Source organism: Dicentrarchus labrax, unplaced genomic scaffold, assembly GCF_905237075.1.
Source record: "Dicentrarchus labrax unplaced genomic scaffold, dlabrax2021, whole genome shotgun sequence".
NCBI lineage: Eukaryota > Metazoa > Chordata > Actinopteri > Moronidae > Dicentrarchus > Dicentrarchus labrax.
This window is the reverse complement of record NW_026136711.1, coordinates 25,046,325-25,062,626: the sequence shown is the minus strand read 5'-3', so window position 1 is coordinate 25,062,626 and position 16,302 is coordinate 25,046,325. Positions and strand designations below refer to the sequence as shown.

The window sequence follows — 16,302 nt, the reverse complement described above, 5'->3', positions numbered from 1 at the left end:
ATATATACATATATATATATATATACATATACATATATATATATATATACATATACATATATATATACATATACATATATATATACATATACATATACACATATATATACATATATATATACATATACATATACACACACATATACATATATATATATATATATACATATACATATATATATACATATACATATACACACACACACACACACACACACACACACACACACACACACACACACACACACACACACACACACACACACACACACACACACACACACTCTCTCTCTATGGCTCTGTGCATCTCAGACTACAGTCAGCTCAGTAAAGTCAAACAATGAACCACATGACACAGATGTTTTGATAGATTTTTTCTCGACTTTTATATTTTTAAAAACAAACAAAAAATAACAGATTAAATAAAATTTACAGTAGACATATGCAATCATTGTGCACTTTAACTACTTCTTCTGATACGTTCTGCACAGCTGTCAACGAAAAACGCAAACACAATGGGGTGTCGGGGTGGAGCGAGGGGGGGGTTGGGACAGTTTTGGGAGAGAGGAGAGGACCGAAGAAGTGAGGTAGAGGGCAGTAAGGAGGAAACCAATGTGGGGAAGAGGAGAGGGGGATGAAGAGGGAAGGAGTAAAGGATAAAGGAAGGCCTAAACTTTTTCACTCAGGGGAAAGAAAGAAAAATCACTGAATATATAGATTTCTTTTATTCCTTACATCACTTATATAAATATATTGAATCCCAAAAAACAAAAAAAACTTTCAGAAAAAGAAAAAAAAATAAACAGCGCAATACAGAAACCCACAACAGCAGTAAGGCAAACAGAAAGCAAGAGAGGAGAGAGCAGTGAGAGAGTACATGAGAGGGACAGAGGAGCAGGGGAAGTGAGGAGGCAGTATGAGACATGGCAAGAAAAAGAGGAGGGAGCAGTGGGGGATAGCAGGGAGTGCGCAACTGTGCGTATGAAAATTTATAAATATGTGAGATTAAGAGACGACTGGGTGACGGGAGAGTTGAGGAAGGAGAGAAAGCGTTGGCTGAAAAAGGAGCAAGGGTCGGAGAGCGGAGGGAGGAGGAGGAAGAGGAGGAAAAGGTTTGACTGAGGTCGACTGTCCAGTGTGTTTTTGTTATGTGCTACGTGACCCTGTTGCCTGCGTTTCTGTCTGTTTGTGTCTCCTGGTACGTGTGTGTGTGTGTGTGTGTGTGTGTGGCATTTCATGTGTTTCTGTTTAATGGCAGCACACATTCCACGGCAACAGTGAAACACATGCTCACGTGTCTTGTGTGCTCTTCTGCTATATAAATACAAAACAAAAACAATGAATAAAAACAAACAACAAAATCATATTTGCAACCAAACACCAGCCACCTCATGATTCACACCTTCTTCCCTTTTATACATTTGACACATCATTTAACTCAAGTTTTTTTTTGTTTTTGTTTTTTTAAATTGTACACTAAGAGCAGTCCCCCTCAGTCCTCCATCCTTTTCCACCACTCCACCAAGAGTCTTTCTTTCTGTCTCTTTGACTTTCTTTCCTCCCCCCCTCTTTTCCTTTCACTGAGAACTGGCTCTCTCCAAAATACGCAGGTCATAGTTCTTTTTGGCGGCCCTCAGTTTGAAGAGGCTGGCCCCGCTGTTGTTAAGTTTGAAGGAAGCACTCTGGGCAGCCATGGTGCTGGGGAACACTGCCACTACTGTGTAGAGGTGAGCAGGGTCACTGCAGTCACCTTTCGCTCCCGCGATGGCTCCGGGCCCAGCGGTGGCTCCTGGCCCAGAAGGCCCTGCACCAGGACAGGGGCCACAGCCACCTGCTCCTCCTCGGCCTCCCTGGGGCTCCTTCAGCCACTGGATCTTGGCACCGCACATCGACAGCTGGTTAAAGAGCTTTTCAGCCTCTGGACGTGAAATTCCCTCTGGCAGGTCCGTTACCTCGAGTACTCGACTCACCACTGGACAAAGAAGAGACGAGGAGAGACATAAGATGTTTGCAGACTTGAACTACCTGTGGCAGAAACATGCTATGTGTGCAGATAGTCTCTCAGCTTAAGACTTTCTGCAATGTGCAGTGCTTGGGGAAATTGTGGTGTGCATAGCCCTGAGTCCAGCAGGATAGGGTAGTGTAATGGAAATCCAATTTGGCGTATTTGCAACGGCTATACAATTGCACGTGAATGCACTGCAAGCACGTCGGTATACGCTCAGTAACTTCATGTTTATTTAATGGTGCCCACACCAGATGGATGAATTTGTGAGAAAAACAGTAAAATAAGCAACACAGGCTGACTAAACTGATATAATGTAGGCACATGTTCTGCTGCCCTCTAGTATCAGAACACTATCCTTTGCCAGCCTTGTGATGCTATAGTTCTTTAAAATAAAAGACCACATCCAGGTGCCTTAATAGGGATGGGCATAAGTACTCGAGTACTTGTTTGGAGATCAGTATTCATTCCAAGTATTGAGTACTTGCATTTAGAGCTGTGCTTGCTCAGCCGCAGAGAACATTCAATGCTTTCAGTCATCCAATCACTCATCTAACGTTAGAAACCAGATGTAAAAATAAAAGTCTTGAAGTATTTAGAAAAAGTATATGAAATTAATATCCAGTGCAAGATATGTTACATTAAACTTGTGTGTAACCAGTTTGGTTAGTCAGAAGGAAATTAACCGTTTAAGCTGCAGCCTTCGGGCTAAGGTGGCTGCAGATGAAAAAGTAAACCAGCTATTTTTAACAGCCAAATTACTGAATTAGTGGCTAATCCCTACAGTCTGTGCAGATCAGAAAAGTAGGATAACCTTTTCACTTGGATGTTCATTTCGTCTCCAATTCTTTTGCTATTTTGTTTTGTGAGTACTCGGGTCCTCAATTAAAAATCAATGTGAGTTGAGATGAAATGCCCATCCCTAGTGTGTATAACAATGCCTGCTGTGGGATGTAATGATAACACTGGTAGATGTAATGATGGTCTGTGATGATGCAACTAACTTACCAACATCAGTGGTGCCGAGATCTGTTGATGCAGATTTGAGTGTTTGTTTTTTCCCTCGTACCCCGTGTTTCATTACTCCTTGACCCTGAACACAACACAGATATTATGAGGCTTATTATTACAATGCAGTTCCATGAAAAGACACTAGATGGGGGTATAAGCAGTCAGTGGGAGCCTTAAATTCTCCTTTAGTAAATGGGAATGAAGACTGTTCACAGTTTGTATTTTCACCTATTTCACCACCTTTTAAATCTGTTAACACCACATGACAACAGATGCACAAATGCATGTCAATATCACAACCTTAACATGTAGAAGGTCTGAGTTGTGTTTGATTTCAGACAGTACAAAGGCCTCTCAGTACTGACCTGATGGGAGCTGTAGGAGGACTGGCCATGCATGAGGGGAGGACACAGGCTGTACTGGAGAGGCTGCCCCAACAGGGAGTAGCGCCCATCACCTGAACAATATAAATCACAAATTAAAATGGTTAATTCTAAAAGCACTTCAGTTAAGAGTTGTACTGCCCCAGTAGAGACCGGGTGAACAATGCCAGTCAAGGAGATGGATTAAAGGTTTATGGAAGTGGCAACCATTTACACTACTCGGTACTCGGATTCATGAGAGTTAAAGGTTGGGTGAGATTCTGGAGAAATCCAATACCATGACATAGTGTGTGCATGTTGTGGGTTTGCAAACTGTCACTACAGTCGCTGAATCACAGCTAACCTGCAGAGAGGATGAGATGGTTTCCCAGAGCGAGCACACCAGCTCCAGACAGTGATACTCACAACTCTCCTGCTACTATAGCTAACATCACAACAACCGCATATCTTGGCAAACAAGAAAGGAAGCTGAATGTTGGTGAGCAAGTCATTTAACGTTACCTGACACACAAATCCTGGCTGGAATAACAAGTTAGTGTTGTGTGGCTCGGTCTGATGTTTTATTTCCCACTTACAGAGCAAAGGTTGTGTACAAGCTAGAAGACTATGAGGAGATATATACTGAAAGTGTATTGGATTATTTGAATTGATTTGAATCGCTTACTGCACCTTTAAAAGAAAAACCTGCAAAGAATCCAAAGACATTAGAAAGGGGTCAAAGGCAGTTTACTACTATAGTATTCTTTCATTTTGGTGTTTCGAGGACAATCCAATAAAGACCAGCATCATGGTGATTACATGGATCTGACGCAAGAACGTATTTGTATGTGTAATCATGTGTTCCAAATAGTGGGTCGAATGGTCAGTTAAGATGTTGTGGCTCTGTGTGTAAACACTGGTCACAGGACGGGGACGAGGTAAAGTCATGCGTTGGTACAGGAGGTCTAACCAGTTGGCACTGTGCCAGTCAGGTGAACCTGCTGAGGTGAGGCAAGGACCAAAGGGCCAAAAGTCATCTGACAGGATTTACAGGGTTGCTTTGGAAATGGGTGAAAGAGCACGTCTGAGCAGGGGTTCAAGCACACAGCTGTAACAGCAGTTCATGTTTATTTGTCAGTGAACTAAAGGAGAAATCATTTTCTAATAACCTGGTTCTTATTACTTTTAAGTTGACATAATTCCATATAATACATATAATAATACAAGACATAATGGTTATGAGAACATTATTCTTAAGTCAACTGCTCAGATTTGGGGATGTGACTTTGATGTGATGTTATGAAAGAAGAAAGAACATAAATTGTCAGACAACAGATGCATGTGTGTCTGGGGCTTTACATAGGTGTGATATCTGACTGCATTATATACCATTTCCATTGTCATTAGCTACATTTAAGCATTAAAAATGCCTTTTCCTCATTCTGGCCCTCTGGAAAATATCTGTAAACGTGTTTACTGCAGGTTTTTTGCTCAAGTACTGTACTATTTGAACAGTCACCCTTCTTGTTCATTTGTACCTTGAGCTGGTCCTCCTGGCCGGGGAAACTGGGAAATGAGGGGTAATGGTCCCAGGCCTGGACAGACGCTGCTGACGCTGCCAGAAGGAGAAGGGGTGGGAGACTGAGTGGGGGAGGCTAGGGGACTCGTCAGCTGTGTACTGGCCTGGAGACAAAGAGAAAGAAAAAAAATAAAAATAAATATATATATATATATATATATATATATATATATATATATATATATATATATATAAATACTGTGACACATGATTTCCTGATCACATTATATCATTTTCAGCCACTAGGGGGCAGACTAATGCGTGAATACATTTAAATGAATGACTGGCTGTGCCAGTTATGACATGACATCATTTACATTTACAAATAATTTCACCCACTGATCACGAAGACCTTTATGTATACTTGTGTGTACCTGTGGAGTGTTGTCAGGTTTGTAGAGTTCTCCTGGTTTGCCGGGCCTCTGCTCTATGCTGTAGTACTTGCATGGGTTCCACTGGACCAGAGGAGGGTTCTGCGAAGGCTGCGGTCCATTGGGGACGCTGAGCTGCATGACCATCACCCCAGGCCCAGGAGGCGGTACTCCTGAAAGAGCATACAGAGAGAGAGAGGCACACATGTAGATTAACACATGATTTATGACATTTATTAGTGACTTAAAAGAACACTGGCAGCTTCTGGTTGATGCAGTTGAGTCCTCACCCTTTTCGAACATTGCAGTTAAGTGTAAAGGTAAAATATGTATGTGATTCATCACAAAAGGTAGAAATATGAGGGAAACATTCAGACTAGATGATCCCACTAATAGTTACTCTTGGGAATAATTGAGAGGATATAGCTATAGATATTTTTGTAGGAAAGTACTAGAATGAGCTTTACTTGACTGAAGTATGATATGTAAGTGTAAAAGCAGTTGGTTTTGTCAACAGCAACAGGTAAGTATCAAAGAAAGTATAGTAGAGAAGGCACAGGAAGTAACTAAACTAACAAATTCAAACAAAAATGTACCCCCTTTTAATGACCTGCAGACAACCTGTAATGCACACTACCATGATGCCTTGTTTCCTGGTTCAAGATTACCATCTGGTTTGCCTGCCAGTGTAACAGCTTAAGGCTATCAAATACCAGAAGATGAACTACATTCATTATTCCAAACATGTAAAAGAAGCTGCTGACAACATCTTGTAAAATTCAAGAAGAGTCAAAGTTTAGACCTATTGTTGAATTTAGGGTGGGGGACAGTTTGAAATTAGAGCCTGAAATATAACTTTTAACACATTACGAACATAAATGGGTTTAATCCTTTTAAACACACACCTGAGTAATAGCACAAACAGAGCAGAGGTTGAAAGGATAAAGTGACCATCATTACGATCAACATTTACTTAAGGCCAAACGGGAGCACAAGGTGTTTGTGGAGTTTAGGTTTTCTGTGATTTCTTCAAACATTCCCTTTTTAAAGGACATCGATTTACAGGTTCAACGAGTGAACCCTGTGTACCTCAGTTTGAACTTTACCCTGAATACCTTTCCTCTGATTTTGTAAAGGAGAGTTGCAAGTTGGATTTCACTGAATTGCAAAATACACCAGGCATTCATTTCAGGAGAATAATGACCACAAATAAGATAAAATGATTTGAAACAAAATTAAACCTTAAATAAGCTAAAATAATGTACATCTACTGGTCACAAAATGTTTTACAAATGACCACATTACAGCCTCTGTAAACAAAGTCTCACCTGAATATTGCTGCTGTAACTGTTGAGGGTTGCAAGGGGACGGCGACTGTGTGATCTGATACTGCTCGGAGCTGGGGGCCTGCAGGTAACCGACTGATGGGCTGCAGGATCGACACACACAAAGGGGGAGAAAAAGAAAGATATGGTGAAGGGTAATTCACACACATACAGGACGATACCCACACAGCACTTGAGGAAATGCAACCATGAAACTGCACTGTGGCTGATATTATTATGATTGTGACTGAGGTTTACACAACACATTTTTCTCAGTTACGGCAATCATTTAAAATTTTTGGACCCAATTGCCAATTAATTTGTATGAATACGATATATTCTTACATACATACCTTGTGCTATTCTGCTGTGTGGGTGTGATAACACTGTAGTAGACAGGCATTGGTCCCTGGACAGACTGGCTGACGGGTACCATCACCTGCTGCTGGTACTGCTGCTGCACCACCTGCTGATTTTCATTCCCCACTGGTACCTGAAAAGGTGTAAAAGGTCAGGAGTACTAGAGAACTAGAGAAAAGAAGACAAAGACTAAGAGAGAAGGATTAACTTGACTCCTGTCATTTTTATGTTTCAGTTGGTCAAACACTTGTTGTGGACTGTATCTGTGTGTCCATTTTTTAATCTGGTTCTGTTCATGAGCATTTGAAATAGTATGCAGTGAAGGTTTTGGTCCCTCCAGATATTACAACTGTTTAAATACGAGAGACCATAAAATCCCTCCCTCTGGTACTGCTAAGCACATAGCTACAGAGCGGTTCATTCATTGGCTCGGTCTTCTTCGCTTTCCCTTAATTTATAACTGTGTTGGAGGATTACACCAGTGTTTTGCATTACATTATCCATTTAATGTATTTGGATAAAAAATAAACTTATACTTAGAAATAGTGTAGCTGCCACTTCTTATTATGCTGTGGTGTGTTCATGTGCTGTGGGATTATCCGGACTGTATTCACCGGCAACAATGATGATGTCCATGTTGACTTATTGTTTCCCCCCTTAACAATATCAGGATTATGAATGCAATCCTTTCTGACAGCCAACACACAGGGTTCAGATGTAAACAGCCTTAAATAGCATATAGACACGCCACACATAAAACTATACAGGCAAAGGACAGCAGCTGACGCCATCACAAGTAAGGGGGGGGTCTCACCTCTGGTCTGGACCCCCATCAGAGTTTGACATAGTGAAAATGGTGCTGCTTAAACATACTCCTGCATTGCTTTCACACCATCTACTTGTGTTTTTGTTGAGCTTGTTGCAATTGTATGACTCTGGTGTAAGGATGTACATTATTATTGATAATGTATTCATCATTCACCTTCATGCTGATCGAGATTAATGATCAGACTGCAAAAATTATGGGGGTTGTTTAACTTTTTCTGACTCTTCAACATAAAACGTTGTTGTAAGTGTGCACCAGATGGAGCTGTTTAACATGTTAAGATTAGCCACATGTACATTGACACTAGTGGTGCTAACATTTTCAGCTCACCAGGCAAAACTTGTTTACTAAACAATGAAATGTATTTTTGTGTCCTTTAAGAATTATGTTCTATAAAGCTCATTAAAATTGTCCATACCTGATATGATGGCATCTGTGGGTACTGAACCATTATGCTTTGCATTTGTCCTCCCATGCCTGCCCTCTGGGAATTGAGCAAACCAGGGTTTTGGGGCTGCTGCACACCCATCATACTCTGGTAGCTCGGCTGCTGGCTGGGCATCATGGTCTGGAGACCTGATCACAACAGATAACAATCAGAGCAGAGAAATTAGAGTAAGGTGTTAAAGGAAGAGTACAGTGTAAGAGAGGAAGAAAGGAGAAGGACAGTTGGGTCTTTGCCTTTAAGGGGACAATCACTGTACAACAGGAGAGAGTACAGTATACAGATTGTGGTCCAAACTGAGGCAACTTGGATGATGGCACACAAAAACAACATATATTATATACTGTATACCTTGTTTTTATTAAAAAAAGATGATGTTGTAGTAATTTATCTGCACTTAATCAATGGGTGCACAGTAAGTATTTGGAGAGGTACTTCAAAAACAAACAGACTTTTAACAATTATAACTGGCGTATATTCAATAGTGTCTCAGTTCACGTTTGACATTTCAAAATCTCTCAACCTAACTAATGTCAAACCAGGCAGCAGCCATGGATTGATGCAAGGTCTTGCTGACCATGATCCATGTGGATCAGGCAGACCTCCACTATGAGCCAGAGTCCATTCAGGTTGTCAACAGTGTCATGTACTGTATAAACACACAGCCAACCTCCACAGATCCCAAATGAAAGGGGATTGAGGGATAAAGCTGTCAAGGTTTTCCATGAAAAAAAGGGAGCTCTATTTTGGTCTGAGCGTATTTGACTTGGCAGAACAATGTAGAGACAAGGCTTAAAAATTTCCTTTGCCTTTCACCTGGTAAACTTGAAACCGAATATGATTCAGCACTTAGTTTTTTTACACTATATGGAGACATCTCAATATATGAATTTAACACTAGTGATTTTATATTAAAAAAAACAAAAAAACACTGATATTGTGTCTTTATGTAGTTCCAGTGTATGCATCTATATCTATCAATGTATCTATAAAGAACTGAGGTAGAGTCTGATAGTACAGCACAGTACAGCACAGTATAGCACAGCATAACAAAAAGTACCGACCTGACTGCTGTGTGGGCTGAGGCATGGGTTGTGTGCGCTGGGCAGGATAAGACACCTGGTGGGACATGGGCTGGGGCACACGGTACTGCTGGCCTGAGCTGGGATACTGACCAGGAGGGTAGTATGACACCTGTATCTGAAGAGAAAAACACACCAAAATAACTATTTAGAGAACAATAAACACACAAAGATGAGAGTAACAGTGAAACAGTGAGAGTCACAGTGACTTGTATTAGTAGTCTTTAACCTTGTTCACATGTGGAACAGAGATGATGCTCAGGAACCAGCTCCTATATTCTCATGGCATTGAGAACATTACTTTTTTATGTTTTCTTACGTATCTATGTTGTTTATTATGTTGTGCATTATTTGCCACCACTTCTCCCAGACCCTAAATGAAGACCCCCGAGCACAAAGCTCAGCCTAAAACACATTAAACCTTATAATCCTCACTTTTTGGTTTGCTCGGGGCTAGCAGAAAACACTCATTACCTTTTACCTTTTATTGTTAACATAAAAAGCACAACTCAGTTCTGTGCTTTGTTGTTAACATGTCCAACAGTTACAGAGATGTAAGTGTCGGATGTTGAAGCTTTAACAGCTTGCAGCTTATACAACTGGGATAAATGTATAAATACAGAATTTCCAAACGAGACATCAAATGGACAAACAGAGAGGAAGTTGAATGTGAGAAGGATCGATAGTTCCTGCCTCCACCTTCATCTGCATACATGACAACATTCAGCCCATCCAGAGGCTGCAGTGGTGTCAATATTTGCACTCCTGTTACACTTTCGACCACCCACACATCGAACAACACAGTACATCTTCCTTTCCCAGCCAATGCTGTTCACACAAGTATGGAGATCTAACAATGAGGATAATATAAGATGGTGTGTAGGGTGATAAAAGGCATGGAAAGAGGCTGTCTACATAGGTCAGAGCTTGGAACTACAAAATAAAAGCACATAGAATGAAAGCTATAAAAAGACAGAAAACAGGACAAGATGGATCAGTTCAAAAGTATATATATATATATATATATATATATATATATATATATATATATATATATAAAAGTTTTTACAGTGCAGTAAAATGGCAAAATTAGATGTCAGACTGCAAATAGTAGGTTAAACAAACAACTTCACTCTGACCATGGGATAGTGTACTTTATTACTGTTTGTATGCTCTAATTGACAAGCTGCTTTAATGGGATACTACTGACCCCAGACTCCCTTCATAAGAACACAACACTATTGCCAATTTAAAAAAAAATAATTAGTCATTTCAGCTATTAAAAACTCCACTAAACAGACCTTCGTCCTTCACAACTTAGCCCTAGAGCAACATTTCAGGTCCTAATGTCTCCCACAGGGTGTTTAATGGCCAGGTCAATTTAGTTCTCTCTCCTCAAATGAATTATAATAACTACTTTATGGATTCAAGTAAAAGCCTGAGGGAGGGAAAGAAGACTGTGAGTGACAGAGTGTGAGAGAACTAATTATTGTCACCGCCTCTGCAATTGGAAGAATGTGACAGGCTAGCTGACTGACTGAGACCGAGCTTGTGAAGGTGATGCACAGTGCTCTGAGTGCGAGGACCAAACTCCCCACTGGGTGAATCCTGCTACTTCACAGGAATCACATCACCGATATGTCGCACTTAACTCTGCAATTTGTGGCATTTATCAATCACTGCATAGTTATTATGGTTACATGTTATCTTATGATGCGCAGCAGGTCAGATGAACATGCAAAAAGCGTTAAATGAGTCTACAGGCATGCATTGCAATTAAACATATTTCCAAAAATAAACAAATAATGAAAGAACATTTTCTTGGGTTTAATGAAGTAGTTCTTACACAGAAATGTGTACTTTCCGTGTAATCAGTGACAAATTAAATAAATAAATTCTTTCCAGGAAACTTAAATTACTAGACATGTATTCAGAAATTACAGACCATTAAAATAAAGCATTGACATTTTTACAGAGGACTGAAAGCTTCTAGAGAGCTTCTATCTTTGTCATTAATTGACATGTGGTACAACAGCACAGGTTGTGATTACACATTTACTGGTGATTTTGTCGCCAGAGGCGAGTGGTGTACCTTTGCCACAGCTGGTAACATATTAAATACAAACAATGTATTTACTGTGAGGAGAGCTAACCTGAGCCATTGTCAACACCAGTTATTACTTCCTTCTACCAGGAAAAAACGATTACTCACAGAGAAACGGACGAGAAACTATATTGGCGGCTGTTTATTTTATGACACAATCCACACCAGAAAACGTAGTTCTGTAGTTTAGGATTACACACTAGTTACTTCCCTGTAGATCTTTACTGCAGAGAGAGAATTGTGCTGTTGCGTAACCTTTGTTTAACCAACTTTGGAGTTTCCCTGGTTATGCATTGCTAAGAGATGGATCAGAAATGACTCTTATTGCCTTTTTCCATTATAGGAAATTAACATCAACAACTAGACAGTCATAATATTCACTTGGTGTTCAAAGAAAGCAATCGAGTCTCTTCTCTCCATCTGTATGTTAACAAGGTGCAGTGATGATCACACTGTGTACCCTTCTGTCATCAACAAATCTTTACATTAACACTCATTAATATGAGGTGTGAGGTATGAGGAACATGATCTTCCACAGTGGCAAATATCAGAGGGAAGAGATTATGTTAGTGTGTTTGATAGGAATAAAAATTTCAAGAAATGAACTCTTATACCTGAATTCTTCCACTACACATTGCAGTTCCCAAAAAAAAACATAACATCACTCAAGTCCTCTGTTGCCAGATATTATACGGATTATCTCATCAGTTCTTTGTGGTTTTGCATCTGTCCACAGCATTAATGTTACTCTTGTATTCGCAAAATATAGTGTAGTGAATGCTCTGAAGCAGGGAATCTCAACCTTTCTGGATGTGGGGGACCAGAAAGCAAGCAAAGAGGGGTCTTGCCGATAATGTGGGTGGGAGTGAGGATTAAGCCGGATTGAGTCGACTTTACAGAAATGTTTTAATTGTCACATTGTTGTCCCTCATTCACAAACCCATAATAATCTATGAATATAGAAATGTGTGGGGATTTCTCGTGTAGTTGCACTGGAAGCTTCAAGTTTCCACATCATATTTGTGTACAGATTTAGGGTGAGCATAGAGAGTTTACACTCTTCAGAATGTGAAAACAAACTATGAATGTACATCATTCTGAACAGTGAAAAACATCCAAAACCAGTTAGCACAGAAACTGGAAACATGCGCCAACGGCTAGCCTGGTTTTGTCCAAAGGTAACGGAATACACCGATCAGTACCTCTACAGCTCACTGCATCTGGCCAAGAAGTAGTGTGGCACAAAACCAGAGTTGTTATAGTTTTACATTTTTAGTTTTTATTTTGTTTTCAATTGAGTTTAGTTTCAAGAGTGAGTTTGTTCAGTTTAGCTTTAATTGTTTTAAAATGTTTAGTTTTAGTTTAGTTTTTATTAGTTTCAGTGCTAGTTTCAGTTAAAAAAAAATTGGGAAATTTTGAGGGGCAAGATTTAAGAAGTTAAGAATGGGTATACTGTATTACAATACAAACACACTGACAGTCATGCAGACATCCTAATCTTATGCTTGTTGTGTTGACAAATTTGGCTAAATTGCTAAAGACTAAAACCAAAGTATACAATATAATTTCGGTTAGTTTTTATTCTAAAGTCTTGGCCTAGTTTCAGTTTGTAGTTTAGTTTTAGTTAACTATAATAACCTTCCTTGCACATAACCCCCCGTAATCTGGGAATACTAGTTAAAATCAAACATAATAAGGAGATAATGCTGTGATCACTGCAGTGATAATTCTGTCCATGTGGTCCACCCTTACACACAATAACTGCACTGTAAAATTGATAAAATATCAGTACTGTGCATTTAACAATCATCCCAACACATTTATGATCCGACAACTACAGTGTGATTGACATGGCGTTCCTGCAATAAGTGCTCAAATGTGCCCTCTGAGAGCATTGAAGAAGTCAGGATTGTTCTTCAAATTGTCTCTGCACAGGTTTGAAGAGATCCACAAGCATCAGCATTGATAATATTTAAAATGGATGATTCTCCAAATTTCCCTTGACACAAATTTGGATTTCTTCAATAATTTAAGCAACTCCTCTTCAGTAAATCAGACTCCACCAATCGTTTTAACTGCTAACATTTTACCTTGAGAGACTTTTAAATGAGAGTATCATCTCTTTTCCAGGATTCCCAGACCTGTGTGAACTTTTAATGCTCTTAGGCTTATTAAACATTTGTTATTACTTGCTAAACAAGGGAAACCCCCTACATGTGTGGAATATTAAATTACCACTTCTAAAAAACCTTGTCCAGTATGGTGGCCCCAGAATATATGATGTTTTATTTTCTGTGTCGTCTCATGTATACTTTTTCTCGAAGTTTCCCTCTGAAGCCTGACTTGAAATACAAAGGAAGGGTACAATATCACGGCATTTCTTGTTAACCTGGGGTTAATTACTTTTATAGTGATAATACAAAAATACATTTATCATATGTTAAAGGTCCAGTGTGTAACATTTAGGAACATCTATTGGCAGAAATGTCCGTCTTCATTACTGTATATTCACCTGGAAATAATAATTGTTGTAGAATGAGCTGTTTGTGAGAGAGGCAGTGGGTCCTCTTCCTTGGAGGCCACCATATTAAACAGTCATGTTTGTACAGTATCCCAGAACAGAAGAAAGAAACCATTGTTTTTTTTTTTAAGTTTCCTACAGGTTTATAATCTGCAACTACACCACTAGATGCCACTAAATCCTACACACTGGTCCTTTAAAGCCAATAAAATGATAAATATAGGGATCACTTTCTGACCTGAAAACAGTTGAGAACAGGATTTTATCCTATGTCTGATGCCTTTATCACAACCTCAGAAGAGAGGCGTACCTGTTGAGGTGGAGGAGGCTGCATGTAACCTTGTGGGGGAGGTGGGGCCTGCATTACGGGCTGGGATGGCGGAGGTGGTGGAGGTGGAGGATGGGGGTGTCCAGTGGCGGGCTGGTAGCCAGAAGGAGGCGGCATAGGCTGACCAGTGGTAGCCATGATGTAGCTGGTCTGAGGAGGGGGATGCTGGGATAACACCGTGGGAGGAGCCTGATACATGGGGGGAGGCTCAGGGTTCTCACTGGAGCCCTGCCGACTCAGCGTCATCTGGCTGAACTGGGGTGCCAGCTCTTCTCCCTGGGAGGAATAGGAATGATGTCATTGGTGGGTTAGAGCCATTACACTACATACAAGTACAAAATTATTAGTATGAATAGTGGACCATAAACTAGCAGACACTCTTGGCCATTTACTAGGAAACAAACTAGAAAGAGAAATCTACACATTGACTTAAAATTAAGGCACTTTTTAATTCATACCATTCATTACAAAGTGCATTAGAGTAAGTCATTGTATACATCAGCCACAGATTTGTACAGCTGTAGGTCATACTCTATGGCTGTATATAAAGTTATTGGTCATGACCTGAAATGGGCTGCAGACCTCTAGTCAGTGCCACTTTCGGTCTGAGATTGGTAGTGATCATTAAAGCCATACTGCTAAATTAGTAACAGTGAGAGAGCTCTGGAGAGAGGAGTATTAAAGGATTTGTCTTTTGCAATCCTGTACAAAACCAAGATGACTCCTGGATGTAATGGTGGCTAGATTAGATTGTCCTAAAGCTAAGGACACAATTCTGCAGTTATTATCCCACATCACACCTGACTGTGGGTATGACAGAAAACAAACATATTTCCCAAAATATATGGTTAAAATAGTTGGGTTTTTTTCTTTAAAATTCTACTGAAATCTTTTAACCCTGTTACATTGTTTCATCCTTATAAACTGTATTAACAGCAACTACCATAACATGTACTTCAATATGAAGTGCTTGGCATTATCAAAATAAACCACAACAAACACACAACTACACTACACAGTACTAGACGTACATACAGACACGCACATGGAATAGCAGATGATCTTGACCCAAGTTAAGTCTCAGGCAAGGGCAGATTTGTATATAACCTGTTTAGAAAGTGCTACCTGAAAGGCACAGATGTGGTTAAATGCCAAACTAATATGAATGAGAACAGGGTATGAAAGTGCAACAGTTTCTATCAGAATACAGCAATGGCTAAATGTGTGAGTGTGTCAGTAATGCAGTCTTCAGCTAAATTAATATTAAGAGATGAAGCTACAAGAGGTGTCAGTACCATTGTGTACTGCTGGGGAGGAGAAACTGGCAGGAGAACCTGGGGGCAGGAAGGGCTGGAGTAGGAGACAGGCTGAGAGGGCTGCAGAGACGCCACCGGCTGTACACACCACCAGAAAGAAGGAGGAAATAAATAGGCAGAGCAAAGAGTGTGGAGCAAGCCAGTGAGAGGGATGGTGGAAGAAGCAGACAGATAAGAAAGGAATAAAGAGAAATGAAGACACAGGAAAGATGTGGGTTAGATGACAGAGGAAAAGATGGATAGAAATGGAATCTCATTTAGTTTCTAAATATTATACAAAGCAATAAAACTGATCAAAATGAAATGCAATTAGCATTACTCGGAGAGAAACAAGAGGAAATAGCTGTCATTACATATGCTGTCATTGACTGCAACTAACATTTATTTGGTTGAAAGTGTGCCTTCATTTTTACTGATATGGTTTACATAAAGGAGGTACATACCTGAGCAATCATGTGGTTGCCCATGGGGTGTTGCTGTGGGGTGGGCAGCAGGGCAGTCTGAGGCGGAGCCTGAGGCTGCGGTTGTGGCTGTTGTGACGGGCAGGGAAGTAGGCTACGGCTAGACTGGGAGGCTGCAGGTGGGGGACACACATCAGGACTGACAAGGGGCAGGCCTAGTGATACACAAGAAGACATGATAGATAGATATACTCCAAGTTAACGTT

General features: G+C 40.2%; 1 protein-coding gene across 15 annotated transcripts in view; it reads right to left on the bottom strand.

Moving 5' to 3' along the window:
• Positions 1-361: 361 nt before the first annotated feature.
• The window catches only part of LOC127371610 (R3H domain-containing protein 2), a 61,205-nt gene continuing 45,264 nt past the window's right edge, over positions 362-16,302 (bottom strand). For 10 of the 15 annotated variants that reach the window (XM_051414506.1, XM_051414505.1, XM_051414514.1 and 7 more), the window contains 12 exons: positions 16,079-16,251; positions 15,615-15,713; positions 14,302-14,595; positions 9,349-9,484; positions 8,258-8,415; positions 7,007-7,146; positions 6,657-6,757; positions 5,332-5,501; positions 4,917-5,061; positions 3,382-3,473; positions 3,014-3,098; positions 362-1,972 (listed from right to left, as the gene is read on the bottom strand). In XM_051414506.1, the coding sequence (XP_051270466.1) occupies positions 1,578-1,972; positions 3,014-3,098; positions 3,382-3,473; positions 4,917-5,061; positions 5,332-5,501; positions 6,657-6,757; positions 7,007-7,146; positions 8,258-8,415; positions 9,349-9,484; positions 14,302-14,595; positions 15,615-15,713; positions 16,079-16,251 (1,988 nt within the window). In that variant the 3' untranslated portion in view covers positions 362-1,577. The remainder of the gene's footprint in view (positions 1,973-3,013; positions 3,099-3,381; positions 3,474-4,916; positions 5,062-5,331; positions 5,502-6,656; positions 6,758-7,006; positions 7,147-8,257; positions 8,416-9,348; positions 9,485-14,301; positions 14,596-15,614; positions 15,714-16,078; positions 16,252-16,302) is intronic. The other 5 variants (XM_051414516.1, XM_051414518.1, XM_051414519.1 and 2 more) reach the window with 2 other exon arrangements.